At 44.5% G+C, this 19708-nt stretch overlaps 1 protein-coding gene across 1 annotated transcript in view; it reads right to left on the minus strand.

Annotated features, from left to right (window-relative positions):
- Positions 1 to 19708, minus strand: part of PLG (plasminogen) — a 176171-nt gene that overhangs the window by 134805 nt on the left and 21658 nt on the right. Inside the window, exons 4-5 of the mRNA XM_088451795.1 lie at positions 15293 to 15407; positions 912 to 1051 (exon numbers count right to left, since the gene is read on the minus strand). Coding sequence (XP_088307921.1) covers positions 912 to 1051; positions 15293 to 15407 — 255 coding nt within the window. The remainder of the gene's footprint in view (positions 1 to 911; positions 1052 to 15292; positions 15408 to 19708) is intronic.

Below are 19708 nucleotides of genomic sequence, written 5' to 3' on the forward strand. Positions count from 1 at the left end.
GAGTCCCCGGCTGCCTGCGAGTCGCGTTGATGACGTCGGCAAGACTCGGTCAGGAGCTGGAATCGTTTGCACATGTCACGAGGGTGGTAAGTAAGTTATTTATTGTATGTCTGTATTTGCATTTTCCATATAGTCTTGATAAAGGAGGTTGCTCCGAAACGTTGACTACCATGCTGTAGTTGTTTGGATTATTAACTCTCTGAGTGCCTTTCATCTGTTGCCTTTGTTCTATATATATATATATATATATATATATATATATGTATATATATATATATAATGACAGAGACAGCAGGACTTCACTGGTTTAGATGTGGAACAGCAGTTGAACATCGATTCAGTCCAGGTTTTCTTTAAGGTCAGAGATGAACTGCAGCTAGGCTGATTAGTATTACCTGTTAGCTAGATTTAAAAATGGTGTTTGTGCACAGGGATGATGGTCCTGACAGTGAAGTAGTCGTCCAGGTTATAGGCCCAGGGGTGACTAGTGTTAGGGATCCTGGACTTGTGAGTCCACTAAAAGAACCATATTACTGTTTGGAAGATTTTGTGTACCAGCCTGTAACATCTTGCCTGTGAAAACAGCACTGAATACCTGCTTGTGGTGAGGAAATAAAGCGCTTCTGTGGATCTTACCTGGTCTGATTCATTCATATATATATATATATATATATATATATATATACGAAAACGCAATGGTCCGGCACTCATGTACAGAAATAGCTGCACCCGGTGCCCTCACAACCAAGAAAATCATAATAAGATTGAAACGTTGTATGCAAGCCGCTGTGTTGTAGTTTCTTCATTGGATCTAGCACTGAGTGCCGCACTTGTGTTTTTGTTATATATATATATATATATATATATATATACATACATACTGTTATCAGCCTTCATAAGCTTTTTCTGACCTTCACATTGAGCAATATTACAATATTCAAATCTAGTTGTGGAATCCGTCGTATAACACCAAGGCCCATTTACATCTTCATCAGGATTTCTGCAAAAATTTGCTTCTAGTCCAGCGTTTGGGAACTTTTCAGGTGTAATGCTGGAATAGAAGACATTTGCATCATTACTAACATCAAACATACACAGTAATCACTGAAATGGCGAATGCTAGTTAGAGGTGGCATGAAGTATATGAAACAGTTGTGCACAAACATATACAGTATACATTAGAATTTTTGACCTGTCATTCTAGCTATTGTGCCCGTCAGGGTTTAGTTTTCCCCCTGTCTGTCTCTCAACACTGTTATCCTTCCCCCTGTCTGTCTCTCTAATCTCTGTCTCCCTCCACCACAGGGGCGTATCTATAATGGGCGCTGTAAAACATCTGGAAAATGTCCACCGTGGCCATTTTCCCGTCGTTTGCGGTGACCAGCGCATCCTCTATAGACTCCGGGCGCACTTTAGTGCCCAGAGTCCATAACTCCACCGCTGGCCGTGCACAGCTCAGTGCGCTGCCAACCGCCAGACAGAGAGGAGGGGGCTCGTGTCGGAGACTGCACACGGGCCCCCTCCTTTCTAGAAATGCCCCTGCTCCACCACTCCATCTTTCTCTCAGGTCTGTTACCCTATCTGTTTCTATCTTATCTTTGTCCCTCCTACCTCATTTCTCTCTCACATCTGTTCTCCCTCCCTCCATCACTCTTTCATCTGTCACCATTCCACAGTCTCTCTCACATCTTTGTCCCTCCTTCGCGCTTCCTTCTCTATCTTTCTCTCCATCTCTCAGTGAACAGGCCGGAGGCCTGTTGGGATACACTGGGACTACTTAATGTACAATAAGTGCTGTGTTAAAGACTTCTGTTTTGTGAGTAGAGGTTGAGTCTCCCATATCCAAAATGCTTGGGACCAGGTGTATTTTGGATATCGGAATATTCCACATTTTGGAATATTTGCATATCATACATAAATATCTTGGGAATGGGACCCCAATCTAAACACAGAATGCATTTAAGTTTTATATACATCTTATACACAGAGCCTGCAGGTAATTTTACACAATATTTTCAAAAAGTTTAAGGCTCAAACTAATTTTGTGTATATACTGTACATCAAATTAATTTATGTTTCATATACACCTTATACACACAGCATAAAGGTAATTTTATACAATATTTTAAAATAATTTTGTGCCTTAAATAAAGTTAGTGTACATTGAACCATCAAAAAGCAAAGGTTTCACTATCTCAGTCATACTAAAAAATTCTGTATTTCGGATTATTCCATATTTCGGAATATTTGGATATGGGAGACTTAACCTGTATGACTTAAGGTCCTTCCACTCCATACTTGCCTATCTTTAGAAACACAGTTGGGCGGTGATGGGGGGAGAGGCCAGACTATTGGACTAATTAGGCCCCGCCCCTCTCTGCAAAATTTTGCAAATTGTGCATATCTAAATAGGGGCAAGGCCAAATTACATGATCATAGAATTGCGTCATTAGGCCCACCCCCTCCTCTGCCGATTCTAGGTTAAGATTCTCCCTATTCTGCCCACTTCTCTAGGAAGTAGGTGGGATGTGGGAGGAGTGCCTAGTCTTCCAGAAGCGCAGGGGGCTAACCGAAAAATCAGGAGTAGGCAAGTACAGTGTGTTCCACTCAACTAGATGTGACAACTTGTACCCTGGACTGGTGTATTACTACATCGCTGCTGCATGACAAGTGCAACCATTTACCAGAGGAGATGGCACCTTTACCCTGATATTGCCACAAATGGTGAAGAATTAGCAGGGGCTGGCTGGCAACTTTTAACTTGGGGGCAAGTACAGAGCACTGGCCCATAAGTGACAGCCTATCCTAAAATGATTTTCACGCACAAAATATATTTATAAAACAAAACAAAACATGGTATTGCTTAACCCAAAGATACTTATAGATAGATAGACAGACAGACAGATAGATAACCTTCCAGAGGCATCACCAGGGCCGTAGAGAGATCTGCCGGGCCCAGGTACAGAGGGGTGTGTGGCCTTATCGCGGGAGGCGTGGCCACGCCCCCTTGAAAAAAAGAAAGAAAAACAAACACTTTTGTAGTGCCATGAAGGGAGGGGGGCGCTGTGAGCCCCTCAGCCCGATGCAAAGCCAGGGGGGCGCGATCAGTGTGATCGCTCCCCCCCCACAGGCATAGGAGACTGCTACTCAGCAGCCACGAGCAGTCTCCCACTGCAGCTTAGCACACGCTGTGTGCTTGACTGCTGTGTGGGAGAGAGAAGGGGGGGCGGCACCGGACCCGGGCCCCCGCCGGGCCCCTCAGGAAGCCCGGGCCTGGGTAAACAGCACCCCGCCCTCTCGGCGCCCCTGGGCATCACCCCAAGTCACTCATTTTACGGGTCATCATGATACCTATTTGCATACCATGCAACAGTGCTTTGACATGAGTGAAAAAAATGTAGATATAGCTCACCCCAACACACATACAGCACATCTCTCCCCTCTCAGATCTCCCACCTCAAATACCGCCACCCAGCTATCCCCATTCACTGGGTGGTTACCCACAGCTATGCGAGCGGCCAGGAGGCCACTCTAAAAAACAAGAAGACCGAACCCTGATTCAGAGCGAGCGCTCTGTCAGAGCATCCGGCTCTGAATCAGGGTCACAGTGTGTGTCAGGAACAGTGGTCACCTTCAGGGTCGTGCTGCACTGTCTTGGCAGGGGTCCCGGCTTGGGGTCTCACAGAGAGTGCTTCCGGCAGGTCCCCAGCATGGCGGTGTTCTCAGGGGCCGGGGGTTTCGGCGGCGTTCCCGCTGGCTTCGAACACTGAGCAGTCATGACGGCTTCTGTTCGGCTAGGTGTGCCTCTAGAGGTTTCTCAGTGTGTTGGTGGTCTCAGGGAGTTCAGGGTTCTGGCGACATTTCCACTTCGGACACTGGGCCTGATTCAAAGCCGGACGCTATTTGCGCTCGCTCGTTCAGAAAAAGGGGCCGGATATTTAAATTGAGTGCTCGCTCTTTGCGGTCTGTTGACGCCTCTATGTCTGAGTGAGCGAACGAAACATGCGCTCGCTATTTTGTAAAGACGCCCCCTGGCCGCTCGCATCCTACGTCATCTCCGCTATTTATTTGATTAATCGAGTACTTCGAAAGGTGTCTGAACTGCTCGCAGTGCTTGTGGTAGGATTTTCCTACCGCAATCATGCGAACAGTTCAGGCTAAGAAACAACCAAGTGACGTGGTCGATGACGCTGCTTTGTTAATTATGCACACCCTTAAAACGGCCGTTTTGACCGTTTGGCACGCCTGCGTTCGGATCACCACTCCCCGTTTTCAAGCACCTTCCCCTGTTACCACCCACAAACGCCTCATCCTGTCACTCAAATTAGCAGGCACTCGCTATTTTGCGAGCGCTAGATTTCCGACCGCAATGACTGGTTGGCGCATGCGCATTACGACCCATACGCATGCGCAGATGTGCGAACATCGCTCGGAGCGAACGAGCGGCCGTTTACGAGCGGCTCTGAATCAGGCCCACTGGTAATTGCAGCTCCTGTCTTGCTAGGTATGTCTCTGGAGGGTCCTCAGTGTGCTGGTGGTCTCAGGGGGCTTAGGGTTCTGGTGGTGTTCCCGCTGGCCCCGGACCGTAGGCACTACCATGTTGATCCTGGTCAGCTAAGTCTCCAATGGGTATCCAAAAATGCTGGTGGAAAGTTAATGGTTAGTTAGGATAACAGGGCTTGATTATGACGGTAAAGGGGTTTAATAAGAGAGATGGAGAGAATTAGGGGTTAATGAAAATAAATATAACTGATGGTGTAGGGAGTAAATTATCAATAGAGATGAAGGTGTTAATGTGGTTAAGTATTTTGTTAGGGTACAATGAAGCTCTGCTGATGGGCAGTTTGCTGGCATGAACAACCCGCATCTGTGGGACCACACTCAGCTTCTGATCATACAAAGTGATATTTAAGAAGGATATTGGGGGTCATTCAGACCCGGTCGCAAGCGCTGAGCGCTCGCAACTGGGTCGATGTTCCCCCATTGGGCATGCGCACGTCAGAGCTGGCTCCGACGTGCACATGCGCGAGACCCGGCTAGCGACGGGTGCTCCGTCGCTAGGGGTCTCGCACCAAAGGGGCGAGCTGTCACTGGTGAGTGACATCTCGCCCCGTTTGGGAGGTGGGCAGGGGGCGTGGCTGGCCAAACTGAGGTGTCAGTGGGGAGCTTCCTGCTCGTTCAGAGCAGGAAGCTCCCTGGGGCTTGCAAGTGCCGAGACCCAACCTTAGGGTCTAGTCCCAAGCCCCGATGGTCGCGATGGTCTTGACCATCGCGACCATCACCCTGGTCGGTCGCTAAAGCTGTTGGTGGTAACCCACAGCTTAGCGATCGACCAAGAGACGGCACTACAATATGCAAGCGGCCACCCTCATTCAGAGTGACCACTTGTATCTAACGACCGCCTCTGAATGAGGTCCACTGTCTTATTCAGTTGCAAAACTAGCTGCGGTGCAGCCTATGCAGCACACAGTGGTCGGATATGACACTGCCCATACGGCTCCAGGGGTCGGAGCATCATGTGCCGGCCCCCTCCATTGCGCCCTATCTTCGCGCAGGACCAAAAATGGGGGCCTGGCCTAATTACCTTAGGACACGACCCTATGTGACGTTATTAGGAGGCGTGACCACCTCCAAACAACATCAGGCTGGGGGGAGTCTCACTAGCTGGGCTTCCCCCAGCCCTCTCCCGTCACTGAATGGAAGCCGCGCGCATCATCCATTCAGAGTCTCCAGGGTCCGGCACCGCCGCAGAGCTGCGGCAGTGGGGGGTCCCCAACCTCTCGATTTGACCACCCGCGGGCCACTTTGACCCACGGGGGGAACAGTGGCACAGTACTGTCCAGCTGAAATCGGGATGTTGAGGAGGGGTGCGCCCTCTATGGGTGGCGCCCCTGTGCGACCGCTCAGGTCGAACACCCCTAGAGCCGGCCCTGTGCCCACAGCAGTGTCATATCCCTCTGGGCCCCCACTTCCAATATGCATACTTGCCGAATATCTGGCTGCCCCTACCGGGAGGGAGAGGCCAGAGTAGCATGACTGGGGAGGTGTGTCAGCACACAGGGGTGGGGTCGGCCTGATGACGAGTGTTTGCGGGCGGGGGGTGGAGCCCCGCGATCGCATAATTTTTGCCCCTGCCAAAATGATGTGATTCTGTGTGAATCGCGTCACCGCCCCCCCACTACGGGACTTTTACATGTAATTGCGGGGGGAGATAGGAGGGGTCGGTGGCAGCCAGGAGGCTTGCCTGCCTTCACGGGAGGTCGGCAGCGGCACCCGATTTTCAGGAGGCTCCCGACCAAATCGGGAGGATAGGCAAGTATGCCAATATGTCTCCCCCTCCCCCATAGCAGTGTCATTAGCACCATGAGCCCCAAATCCCCATGTGTCTTGCCTCCTGCTCTGACCCCAATAGCAATTTCATCAGCCCTGAGCTCCAACACACCCTTGTCTGCCTCCCCCTCCCCCCCATAACAGTGTCACCAGCCCCCTGAGCCCCCACTCCCAAATATATCTGCCTCCCCCTATAGCAGTATCAATAGCTCACTGAGCTCCCACTCCTCATATGTCTTTGTCTCTCCTTTCCATAACAGTGTCATCAGTCCCCACTCCCCATATGTATCTGCCTCCCCTCATCCAGCTTCTACCTTTATCCTGTATAGCTGGAGCAGGGTCTAGCAGCTCTGCGCGTATATCCTGGCATCCTCTGCAGCTGCTCAGCCTCAAGCAGAAAATGAAAGTAAACACACTTCCTGCCTGTCTGAGAATGAGCATTGGCTCTGTGTCCTGCTGCTGCAGCCTACTGACTGTCTTGGATTGCTGAGATAGCAATCACCACGCGATCCAGCTCAAAAAAAATAAAAATCTACCGCTGGCCCTAGGCTTGGTATGCCTCTTGGCATTCAAGTTGCCCTAGGCATTTGCCTATAATGCCCTTGCCTAAGACTGGCCCTGCTGCTGCTCCATGGTTTGTGACAAAGAGTGATGATGCGGTTTGGGCAGAGGATAAGGATAGGCAGGGGCCCTCCCCGGCTCCTTCTCTCTGCCTCCTGATTAACAGGGACTGGATGCTGCCGAGGCAGTTCTGCTGTTGCCGTTGGGTGAACAGGGATCCTTCTTCCAGCATGAAAACCTTGGCAGTGCGAATAGGAGGAGCCGGCACCTGTCACTGCCTGACAGCCATCTCATCTGGTCAATGACAGCGAATATGTCAGCTAAAGATTATTTATTGTGACTTTACTACAAGCAACAGGTATATCCTTTTCCTGCGAGATTGAAATGTATGAATTAATCTATGTTTGATATTTGCTGACTCTGTTAGAGTATAATCAGGACATTTAAGAACAGGACAAGGTGATATTATGGAAATGCCCACAGTTATCAATATTTTCTTTTTCTGCTCTCCTTGTCTTCTTGGCCTAGTGGACAGTGGCTAAAGCAAGGTACACACCTGGCCAAATTGTCCACCAAACCACGGATCTGCCAACCCAGTGGTCGATTGGTAAGGCAATACACATTTACCAATATGCCGTGTGTATCTTCTCTACACACGTACAGATACACTATGCAGTATGCCGTTCAATGGCGGATTGAACAACATGTGTACCCAGCATAAGGGGCCTAATTGTATCCCCTTTTCTGAGTTTTCTTTCTTCGGTTCCCTATTTTTCTTGTCTTTGTTCCTCATCCCAGTCAGATTTCTTTGCCATTGTTCTATAATGAAGTAGCAAAATAAACATCCATGCCAAATATATATAAATAGCACTTATTTTATTTATAGTTCACATTATTCAGAGAAATGAGCCTTATAATAAGAGGGAGATCTGTTCTAGGAATGTAAAGTTTAATTTTAAATAGTCTAACAGATTCCCGATACTGGAAAAAATGGCATATAATATACATTCTCTCCAGTATATGAGCCCTAATAATTCTCACGGCACTGCCGCAATTATTAACAATCCGTATTATGACGGATGTTTTAATTTTGAATGAAAATATCCCTGCTATGTACTAAATGTAACTGACAGGGACAGTGGTAGTGATAACCACTGTCCCTGCGAGTTACTTCCCCAGCATTTTGGAGGAGTCCTTCACATTTGTGAAAGACTACTCTGGGAAAATCTGACAGAGTGCATGTGCATAGTGTCAGCTGCTGAGCAGGTCAGATGCTGCGGGAGAGAAAAAGTATAATCTCTCTTCTGTGAATATGCCTCCATAGATCTAAAACGGATGCCACACCCCGTGTGCAGACCACACATGCACAGAACTCACATGTCACCCCCTTCCCCCCGTACTGGCCACACCCCCTGCGGCAGCACACAATAGGCTTTTCATATATCTTAGCTCCAGGCCCATGTGGAGTTTAATCTGGTATTGTGTATCTGACTACTGTCCATCATGCCCTGAGTATCAGTACCATGCTCCCAGGCCACATCATAGAAGCCCACTTGTCCCCTTAACCATTATTGAGGTCCCGTATGGGAGAATAGATATGGATTTGGTTCGAATTCTAATAAAGTCTTCCCAGGGTCATTAGTATATTTTGGTAATGGATTATGCTGCCAGATCCCTGGAAGCAATACCGTTGTGCAATAAGTCAACAAACACAATTGCTAGGGAACTGGAACATGTCTTTAGCAGAGTGGAAATACCTAAGGAAATCCTAACTGATCAGGGTAACGCAATTATGTCAAGAATAATGAAAAAGTTGTGCCAACTGTTTAAGGTTGCACAGCTAAGGGCCTCTTTGTATCACACTCAGGGGCCTATTCATCAACACTAAAATAACGTTTTTAAGGACATTTTCCTTAAATAACGTTATTTTGGTATTCATGAACAGACTTAGCACAGGAGATATCACAGATATCTCCTTGCTAAGTTCCCCTGCGTTAATTTCCACACTCCCCATACATTAGTATGGGGATGTGGAAATTGTGGTAATCAACAAAATTCCGAAAATTATGAATTTTCGGAATTTGATGCAGTTACTATTCGCCACTGTGAGGTGGCGAATAGCAGAATCGACTTACCTGTATCCACGTGTGCAGGTCCCCCGACGAGTCCCTCCGGCGCTCTGCTCCGTCCTCGGGCTCCGGAGGCTGGTCGGACATGTGTGCTCCCCAGCAGAGCACAAGAAAGTTTAGAAATAAAAAAAAAAGTTTTGTTTTTTTCTAATCTGTCATGTGGTCTGCTGGGAAACCACATGACAGACCAGCAGGACGGAGCCGGAGGCTGCTGCGCGGACAGGTAAGTCGGGGGGGGGGGGGTGAGCGGAGGGGGGTGGGGGTGGGTCGGGGGGGTACACAAACTTAACGCATCTGTAGGCAGTGCTGCGCATGCGCTGGTTTGACAGAAATAACAGCGCATGCGCAGCACTGTTTCCAGATGCGATAAGGTAGTGTAGGCAGGGAAAAGTATCTATTTCCCGAAAAGCTGTCATCGCAAAAATGACAGCTTTTCGGAATAGATACTTAAGGAAAGGTGGAATTCCACCTATAATTAGGTAGAACTCCATGCGAGTTCTAAACCTAATTATCTCTAGAGAATTTTTAGGTTTAATGAATAGGCCCCTCAGACTGATCATTTAGCGGAGAGGTTTAACAAAACTCTGAAAAATATGCTAAGGAAAATGTTGGATAAATATGGGAAAGATTGGGAAAGATTGGGATTATATATTACTCTATTTATTGCTGGCCAGTAGATTACACGATTTTCCACAGTGTTCTTGCCTTTTGCTTTGCTGTATAGGAGACACCCAAAGAAATTGCTGGATATTGCAAAAGAGACATGGGACGGGCAACCCAGTTCTTACTTCTTATAAGATGGTTATTGAGTATATTTCTCAGATGCAAGGAAAAATAGCTGCAGTCAGCTATAGTCAGCTATAGTCAGAGAGCACATGGTACAGATCCAACAGGCGCAATCGTAATGCAAAATTACACACCTTTGCTCCTGGGGACAGAGTGCTTATTTTGGTAACCATGGTAGAAAGTAAATTTTGCTTTTGCCAAGGTGGCAAGAATTATTTGAAATCATAGAAAAAGTGGCTGAGGTTAATTGTAAAATAAAGCCAGAACTTATATACCATATAAATCACTGAACTAGAGGTTAAGGTTAACCTAAAGTCCTATAGAATACCAGAAGCCCAACAGGAGTCAGTGTCTTAAATAATTAAAAAAATGTAGGAGTTTCTGTATATATATAATTGAAGAGTCACATACAGTAGCGAGTGGTCAAGTCCCATCGTACCAATTCCGAAACTCGACAGAAGTGTCTAAGGGCCTGATTCAGACCCACTCGCGAGCGGCTGTCCGCTCGCAAGTGGGTCGATGTTATGGACTGAGCATGCGCACGATGGAGGGAGCTCCGTCGTGCGCATGCGCCAGACGCGACGAGCGAAGGAAAGTCCTTCGCTCGTTGTGTCCGATCAAAGGGGGCGTGCTGTCAATGTTGATTGACAGCACGCCCCCTTTGGTGGGCGTGCCGGGGGCGTGCCTCCCTGACGGGGGCGTTCCCACGGGAACGCCTCCCGTCAGAAGACGGCCCACTGACATCACTAGTGATGTCAGTGGGAGTGATTTTGGCTCTGATAGAGCCAAAATCACTCCGGAGCTTGCGGTTGAAAACCTCAACCGCAGGCTCCGGCTCGCAAATTCGATGGTCGCGATGGTCTCGACCATCGCGGCCATCACAAAGCACGCTCGTATAGCCTGTGGGTGGTGACCCACAGCTATACGAGCGTCCAGGAGGACGCTCCATGAAAATGGAGCCCGGCCCTCATTCAGAGCGTGCGCTCTGCTCAGAGCGTACGGCTCTGAATGAGGGCCTAAGTTTGATGCCTAGCCAATGTCTGTGTGGAAGAACTAATTGAAAGATTGGGAACAGCATGATACTTAACAACTCTATAATTAATCAAAAGGTACTGGCAAGTGCCATTGTCAGACAGTGTAAAAGAAAATATAGCTTTTTCTGTACCGTTTGTTCCAATACTAGATGTTAACATTTAGGTTACATGGGGCACCAGGTTCCTTTCAGAGGATAATGGACAAAAGGCCCCATAGACAGTATGCTGCTGCTTCTCTCCATAATGTAGTCATCTATAGTCCTGATTGGCTGACTCACCCAGGATACAAGAGGTGAAGTATATTGGATTCATGATAGGCAGAGGTATGATAAAGACCCGACTTAATAAAATTGAGACAATATAAAATTGGCCACATCCCATAAATAAGAAGCAGGTGAGAGCTTTCTTAGGAATCACAGGGTATTATAGAAGATTTATACCCAATTTTGTCACCATTGCTGTCCATTTGACTGACCTTACTAAGGGTAAGCTGTCAGTTATGGTTAAGTGGAATCATAAGGCAGAAAATGCTTTTCAGACATTAAAGGTAGCGTTGTGCACCAAACCAGTTTTGATGACACCTGCCTTTAAAAATATATTTGTCATGCAGACAGATGCATCAGATTTAGGTATAGGTGCTGTATTGTCTAAAAGTAAAGATGGTGAAGAATATCCTATTATTTATCTAAGTAGGAAATTGAATATACATGAGAAAAATTATGCCGCTGTTGAAAAAGAAGAATTGGCAATTACGTGGGTATTAGAAACACTAAATTACTACAGTTTGGGGCAAAACTTAGATTGATAACAGATCATGCTCCATTTAAATGGATGGCTAAGAATAAAGTGACCAATGGAAAAATAACTAGACGGTTTTATACTTTAAATTTACTGCTCTACTGACAATTTTTAATTTAGAAGATCTATCTATCATCTATTTTCTAAAGACCTATATTAAGTGTATCAATGCTCTATCTGGCCCTGCTGCAACTTCAACTAATTGTCTAGAATCAGGAAATCCAACAACAGCTCCAGAGAATTCTTCTCCGTTATGGATTCCTAGTCTGCTGGAGTTTGATGGAGATCCCGGGGCCTGCAGTGGATTTCTTAATCACTGCTTCATCCAATTTGAATTGATGACAACTTATTTTTCCTTTGAGAAAGCAAAAAGTTGATTATTTTATCATTGCTCATCTGTGGACTTTTCTCTCTGGGAGAGAAATGATCTGTTGATCTGATAGAGTAGTGTCACTTTCATTGAGTCCTTAAAAAATATTTGATGAACCATGATGTGGGTCCACTACTGCCTCCAGAATCCCAACATTTAAGGCAAGGCACTCAGTCTGTGGGCACTTAGCATCTGACCTAGCCTAAAAAGATGAGCAAGCCTCCAGGGAGTTTTCTTCCAGATTTGAGGACTTTACAAATTGGTGCTCTTTATAGTTTAGTTTGCCTAGTAATCCCATCTGCTACTAGTCCCACTGTCCTTCTCCAAATTTATATGCGCACACTTTAAAGCAATTAATCAAACATGCAAACTGAGCAGGTGAATCTAGATTTGGAAACCTTGCCATGAACCAACATGACTGTGTGCATTTGCTCACAACCTTGCTACATCTTCCAGTTTTCTATATTGTTACTGCTTTTCTGTATTATCCTTGGTTTGACTCTGCTCCTTGGTTTGACTCTGCTCAATCTATGTGGCTTATCTGAGACTTCTCCAGTGTATGACCTTCGGCTTTTATCCTCATTGTAAAATAAAAAAGTGCAAATTATCGAGCACAGGGACCTGCTGTACACTATTTACAGTGCTAGCCCCAATATGACAGTCCCATGTGAGTAACTGCCTATACAATAGAGAAACGCTGATTGGCTAAGAGTCAAACACTCTCAGCCGATCACACTGTACAACAAAAAATACTTTTCATTTGTTTCTTTTCTAAAATAGTTAAACTTTACTAATTTGCCATTTCAGCTTAGATGCCATCTCGCCACTTCAAACATATCCAAAACAGAATTAATTATATTTACACCAGCCAATAGTAGTTACCAACCTGATATCTCTATCACTGTTGATAACTTGACAATCAACCCCACAAGCCTGCTGCCTAGGTGTCGTCCTTGACTTTGAACTGTCCTTTGTTCCTCACATTTAACCTGTCTCAAAATCATGTTACATACATCTAAAAAACATATCCAAAATTCAACCATATCTTACACAAGAAACTGGAAAAACTCTAAACCATACACTCATTATTTCCAGCATTAACTATTGCAATAGTCTCCTTACTGGTCTTCTCAAAAACAGACTCTTGCCACTACAATCCATTTTGAATGCAGCGGAGAGGCTGATCTACCTCGCCAAACATTCATTGTCTGCTGAGCCGCTCTGTCAGTCCCTCCATTGGTTGCTGGTTTTCTACCTTATTCAATATAAAATACATTTACTTACACATACAGCTATTAACCAAACCACACCAACATCTCTTCGCTTAATTCAAAATATCTCCCAACCAGACATCTCTGCTTTGCACAAGATCTGCGTCTCTCATTCACATGCATTACTTGTTCCCATTCACGGTTACAAGAATTTTTTTGGGCTGCACCCACTCCAACACACTAAAAGACTTTCCGCTAGTCTCCAAACCTTCAAGTGTTCTCTGAAAACTCACCTCTTTAGAAAAGAATATCAGATTCCAGAACCGCCCACATAACCTTCATAGCTTCCCTATCTAATTACAGACCTTCTTACAGTTGCACATAACCTAACATATTTTCTATTTCTTCACTTTGACATCCTCTCAACCCTAGGCCAACATTCCTGTGTGACTGGATCATACAGCCCACCAAGAACCTCTACAATCTGTCTGGACCAATTAGCAATATGTAGCACCTGTCCTTGTGTATCAGTATTCCCTATAGATTGCAAGCTTGTGAGCAGGGCCCTCTTACCCTTATGTATGTCTGTTATTACCCAGTTTTGTTCTATTAATGTTGTTTCCAATGGTAAAGTGCAACCGAATATGCTATCTAAGAAACTGTTAATAAATAATAATAAATTTGAAGTCAAGAAAAATGAATGACTTCAGAATATTTTATTAGTTTTTAGGCTACATTACTTGTACTATATGTACTTCATAAATATAGTCATAGTGTAATCAATTTTAAAATAACCTGACATTTTCATATTACAACATATAAATTACAGTTTCTTCAATTCAAACAATCACAAATAAGAAAACAAAACATATAGCTCAGGACTGGTATATCTTTGGGATTAGGGACCCCAATTTATTTTTGGGGGTCTCTGCTTCTGAGGATTTACAGCCCTGCGCTGAGTTGTGGTGTGTCTCCCAGCCATGGCATTACCAGCCTGACAGGTCCAGTCTTGCGCTGGTAGTAGGAAAATAGGGGGAACCCCATACTGAGTTTCCCCCCTATTTTCCTGTACCAGCCTAGGCTGAAAGTTACATGGCTGGTTATGGACTTGGGGGGGGGGGGGGGGTTATGGGGCACTAATTTAAAAAAAAAACCTTTTAACACTTTCATTTTACCTTAAACCCTAAATGATCTGATCATCATCGCTTAATTTCTACAAAAGCGGGTGAAAATTAACATTCTCACCTGCTTTTGTAGAAATTACATTTTCGGCCATTCATCATAAAGGTAATGCAGGAGATCTCAGATATCTCCTGCTTACCTTTCACTACCGGAATGGCCCGCTGTCCTTATGCACTACTATGGGGACAGAAATTAATCAAGCTCTGAAAAAACAATATTTTCGGAGCTTGATTGCGGGAGTTGTCGTCATCTTCAGATGTTGAGTGCTCCCACTACCCACCACTTCTCTATGGGAAGGAGTCACGGGTTGCGAAGAGGGATCCTTCTGCTTCTGTGCGCATGCGTGACCTGTAGGTCATGCATGCGCACTAGTTTTACTGCTCTGAAAGGACCGGTGAAAGACCTTGTGGAGACATTTGATTTGCGGATCAGCTGTCTCCGCGCTGGAGCAATGATGCATAGAGCCATAAGACACCTGTGCATATTTTTTGGTGGGGTTTACCGTCGTATTTTAGTTTGTATTTGCCATCAGTTTTGAATTGAAAGATCAAAACCGATGGCATTTCCACCTGACATCGACTACGATTTAGAAATTTTATTCAAAACCGACTGTTCGTGAATCTACAATTTAGACACTGAACCACAATGTTCATATCTGTTGATTTCAGTCAATTTAAAACAAATCACAAAATCAACCTTTAGTAATTTTGTTTTCCATGTGCCAGTTAACTGAGGAAACCATATGTTATCTCTTATTTATAAAAATACATGAACTGTTCTCTCTTTTGAAGAACTTAGACATAACTGTAAAGTAAAGCATATTTAACAAAGGGAGAATTTCCTGTTAAATATTTAGGATTGCTCTTAAAATCAAACAATTTTGTATCATACTTAGGTATGTGTGGAAATCTCGATGTCCAGTCCTGACATGCTTTCCCTGAATGTGTTTTGGATTGTGTTCCCCTGTAATCCTTTCCATTTCCTTTGATGCAATCTTCAAGGTAGACTAAAATAAATAATAAAGATATAATTTTTATATGGTTGTAATTATAATGCAACAACAGCTAGAGACAAATGTTGAGTCACTATAATAAGTGTCAGTCTATATTTTGTACATCATAACTGATATTTTGAGGCCTTGACCTACTAGTGCATTAATGTTACGCATGAAAATAAAGTACGCTCTAGAAAGCTGTGGTCATACTTGCAAGGGTTGGTTATGAAATACCGGCAGTCGGGATGCCTTCTGTCAAAATGCCAACAGCGGCATCTCGATGCTCGTTATCCCGACAGGGGTTGGGTAAGAATACTAACCCTCCCCCCTTCCCCCCTCTAACCCTCCCCTCTTGGTGCCTAAACCTAACCCTCCCCACCCCTCACCCTAACCCTCTCTGTTAGTGCCTAAATCTAACCCTCTCCCCTTGGTGCCTAAACCTAACTGTCTAACTGTCCCCCCTTAGAGCCTAACCCTAACCCCCCCCAGTGGCGTCCAACCCTATACTCCCCCAGTGGTGCCTAACTCTAACCTTTCTCCCCAAAGCCTAACACTAATCCCCCTGGGGTGCCTAAACCTAATCCCTCCCACGGCTAACAGCTAAGATGCCCCGGCCTACCTTTGATCGGGATGCCATCTGCCTGGATTCCGGCATCAGTATATAGGCTGGTATCAGGATTTAGCCGCCTACGTTTAGTCCCGGGACAGGATTTTGACACCGGATTTATACAGACAGCATCCCGGCGTCGGTATTATAACGGCATCCCACTTGCAACCATCTGTGTTTAATTAGATGCTTCTTGATCCATCTCAGTGCATTCACATTATATCAGACTATTGCAGGATACATTTGTTAACCGAGAGTCCACGGTCAGGACAGAGAGCTGATCCATTGCTCCTCCCGATGCTGGTTCCCCATAGTTGGATATATTGCAAATGTATATGTTTTTATTGAATTGACATATATTCTTATATGGCTAAATTCACTTTCTCCTTCTCCTATGAATGAGAATATGAATTTTCCAAAACAAAGAAAATAATTTCACAGTTGTAGTATGCCAGTGAGTTAGTGCAGATTGGATTAACTTTCCTTACAAGACCAGTTCCATTAGTATCCTTTCAATGTTTCCATTTTTTCACTTATCTATATAGGTTATAAGTGTCAAAATTACTCCTTCTACAATTGATATATTTTTACTTGCATGCTTAGATATGATATTACTGCCATATAGTACTTAAAGTTCTTACTTTTATATTAATTCTGTTTGTATGATATTGAAATTAAGGTATTGGTATAATTTTTCAAAATACCTTGCTTCAGAATGTAGGCTGTATGTAATATGTTTCGTTTGGTTTTGCACAGGCAGTACCTCTCTTTTTTCAAAAGTTCTTTATTGATATCCCATCCTCTAATACCTAGGTTCAGAGTCTCCAACCCAAAAACTTTTAGATCTTTAACAGAGCCACTGTGTTTAAGGTGGAAATGTTGGGCCACTGTAGTAATCTGCTTCATCTTAGCAATGTCAGATCCAGCATGTCTGACATTGCCCATATGTTCTAAAATTCTTTGTTTGAGCATTCGTGATGTGATTCCAACATATTTCATCCCGCATTTACACATTATACAGTAGATGACATTTCTGCTGCGGCAGTTAATATAATGTTTTAGTTGGACTTCTCCGAATTTATTTTTGATTTTCTTGATATTTATGATGTGATCGCAGATTTTACAAGACCCACAAGGATGTGTTCCTGTTGTCACTGGTGTCCTAGATGGATACTTGGTATAGTGACTCCTGACTAATGCTGGGCATACACTGCCAGATAAAATGTCTGTCAGACCGACAGACATTTTATCTGGCTGCCTGCCAGCCGCAGATGTCGCCGGCATACACTGTGAGAGAAATCTCACAGTGTATAGCCCGACATCCGCGCTCCGCCCCCGGGGGAGGAGACATTTCCCTGTTCCTTCCGTAGGAAGGAACACAGGAAATGTCTGTCTGTCGGCCGCACTGGGCATACACTGCCCGATGCGGCCGACAGTTTCCCGGGTAAATATCGCATCGGATGGGCATGCTGGACAATCCAGCATGCCCGACCGAGCAATATTTAACCCTCGGTCGCCCGCATACACGCTGCAATTATCGCGGCGATCCGCCGATATCGGGCGGATCGTCCCGATAATTGCAGAGTGTATGGCAAGCATTAGTGATCTTTTAAGTTCATTGACCTCCTCCAACTCATTGCTACTTTTTATCTAGTTTTGCTGCAAGATCTGAGTCAGAGAGAAGAATGGACCAATCTACAACCATATCATAGATTTATCTACATAAAGAGTGCCCCAAACAAGGACATTTTCTTTTTTGCCCGTGCAAAACCAAACGAAATATAGTATTGTATTTTTTCTTGGGTGCACCACCAACATAGTATTATCTTTAAGGAATTCTATATCCAGTAATATTACAATATTGTTGGTATTTCTACATTTATTTTAAGTTATCATTTTATTAATCCAGTGCACTAAATCTATCCCCAATTCACTTTCCCTTTACTTTAATGTATGTAATATGTGCCTTTCTTTATTCTCTGCCAGGCTTGTAAATACATTGTTAATTTTAGTTAACACATTTTTTTACTCTTCTTCCCTCCTCTCACCTCCTGTTACCCCTGTACTACCTTGGCATGAATAAAGTGACAGCTTCCCACATATGCTGACATTGCAGAAGGCAGACACAGCATTCAAGCTCTGCAGATCAGCTAATTGTTACGGCAGTAAAGTATACTAATGTATTGTGGAGATGGATGCAGTGTGGTCAAGGGCAATGTACTGTGATGTTTATGTGGAATTGCCTCTGGTGGGGTCATCAATTTAAAATGAGGTTCATATTTATTAAATGTGGGTGCTATTAATAGAATGTAGCTTGATAGGGGTTATTAATTTAATGTGAGAGTATTCATATACTGTTGTGGGGGATTTAATTTAAAGTGCCTACTAGTAGAAGCTATTTATGTAATGTGGGTCCATAACTTCAATGTGAGGGCTGATCATGTAATGTGGGTGCTAGCAATATAACATATGGGCTCTTTTATGAAATATGGGATCTTTTGATGTAATGTGAAGGTGATAAGCACTATAAATATATTAAAGACTAATAATGCCATGTGGAGTCTATGGGGCCTATTCATCAACACTAAATTAACGTTTTTAAGGACATTTTCCTTAAATACCGTTATTTTAGTATTCATGAAGATACTTAACACAGAAGATATCACTGATATCCCCTGGTTAAGTCCGCCTACGTTAATTTCCACACTCCCCATACATTAGTATGGGGATATGGAAATTATGCTATTCATCAAATTCCGAAAATTATGTATTTACGGAATTTGATGGAGGTACTGTACGCCACTGTGAGGTGGCGTATAGCAGGTACACTTACCTGTGTCAGCATGGGCAGGTCCCCTTCCGCTCCCTCCGGCGCTCCCTGGTCTCTCCTCTAGCTCTGGTGGCTGTTCTGACGTGTTCTCCAGGCAGAACACAGTAAAGTTTAGAAGAAAAAAAAAGGCGGCTGCAGCAGGCAGTTAAGTCGGGGATGGGGGGGGAGGCGAGCAGATGGGGGACACACACACAGAGTTACCGCAGCTATAGGCAGTGCTGCGCATGTGCTGGTTTTACGGATGTAACAGCGCATGCGCAGCTCTGATTCCAGCTGCCGTAAGGTAGAGTAGATGGGGAAAACTATCTATTTCCTGAAACGCTGTCTTTGCAAAAATGACAGCTTTTCGAAATAGTTATGCAGAGGAGGAATGATGAATTAATTCGGTAATTAGGTAGAACTCCATGTGAGTTCTAAACCGAATTACCTCCAGAGAAAGTTTTGGTTATGATGAATAGGCCCCTATGTATTTCATGTGGGGGATAATACTTTAACACCAGTGTTACTTTGGGGAGAGAGAGGCCTAGCATGTTTACTCATTGCTTGATTTCACAGGAGGTGAATAGTACATCTATGTTTTCAAAGCAGGGCTCCAACATTCAAGATCCTGCAAAGCAGTAACAGGGCTTAAGATGCAGCTGCAGCAGGTAGGCAAAGAACAATAAAAAAAATGCAGTTGATTGTCTTGAGTCTAAGATTTGAGGGGGGTGCTGCAGAGCCGGCTCCAGAGCAGTCACCTGTTATGCAGTCAGCTACAGGAGTGACATGAGATTTGTGATCTAACTTTTACTGCTCAGACTCTGAGCAGTAAAAATAAACTACAAATTTCATGAGGAATTGCCAGTAGGGACGTCTTATTGTAAGGACTTGCTGCCC

Source organism: Taudactylus pleione, unplaced genomic scaffold (genome assembly GCF_031769625.1).
Source record: "Taudactylus pleione unplaced genomic scaffold, aTauple2 ptg000006l, whole genome shotgun sequence".
In the NCBI taxonomy this organism is placed as follows: domain Eukaryota; kingdom Metazoa; phylum Chordata; class Amphibia; order Anura; family Myobatrachidae; genus Taudactylus; species Taudactylus pleione.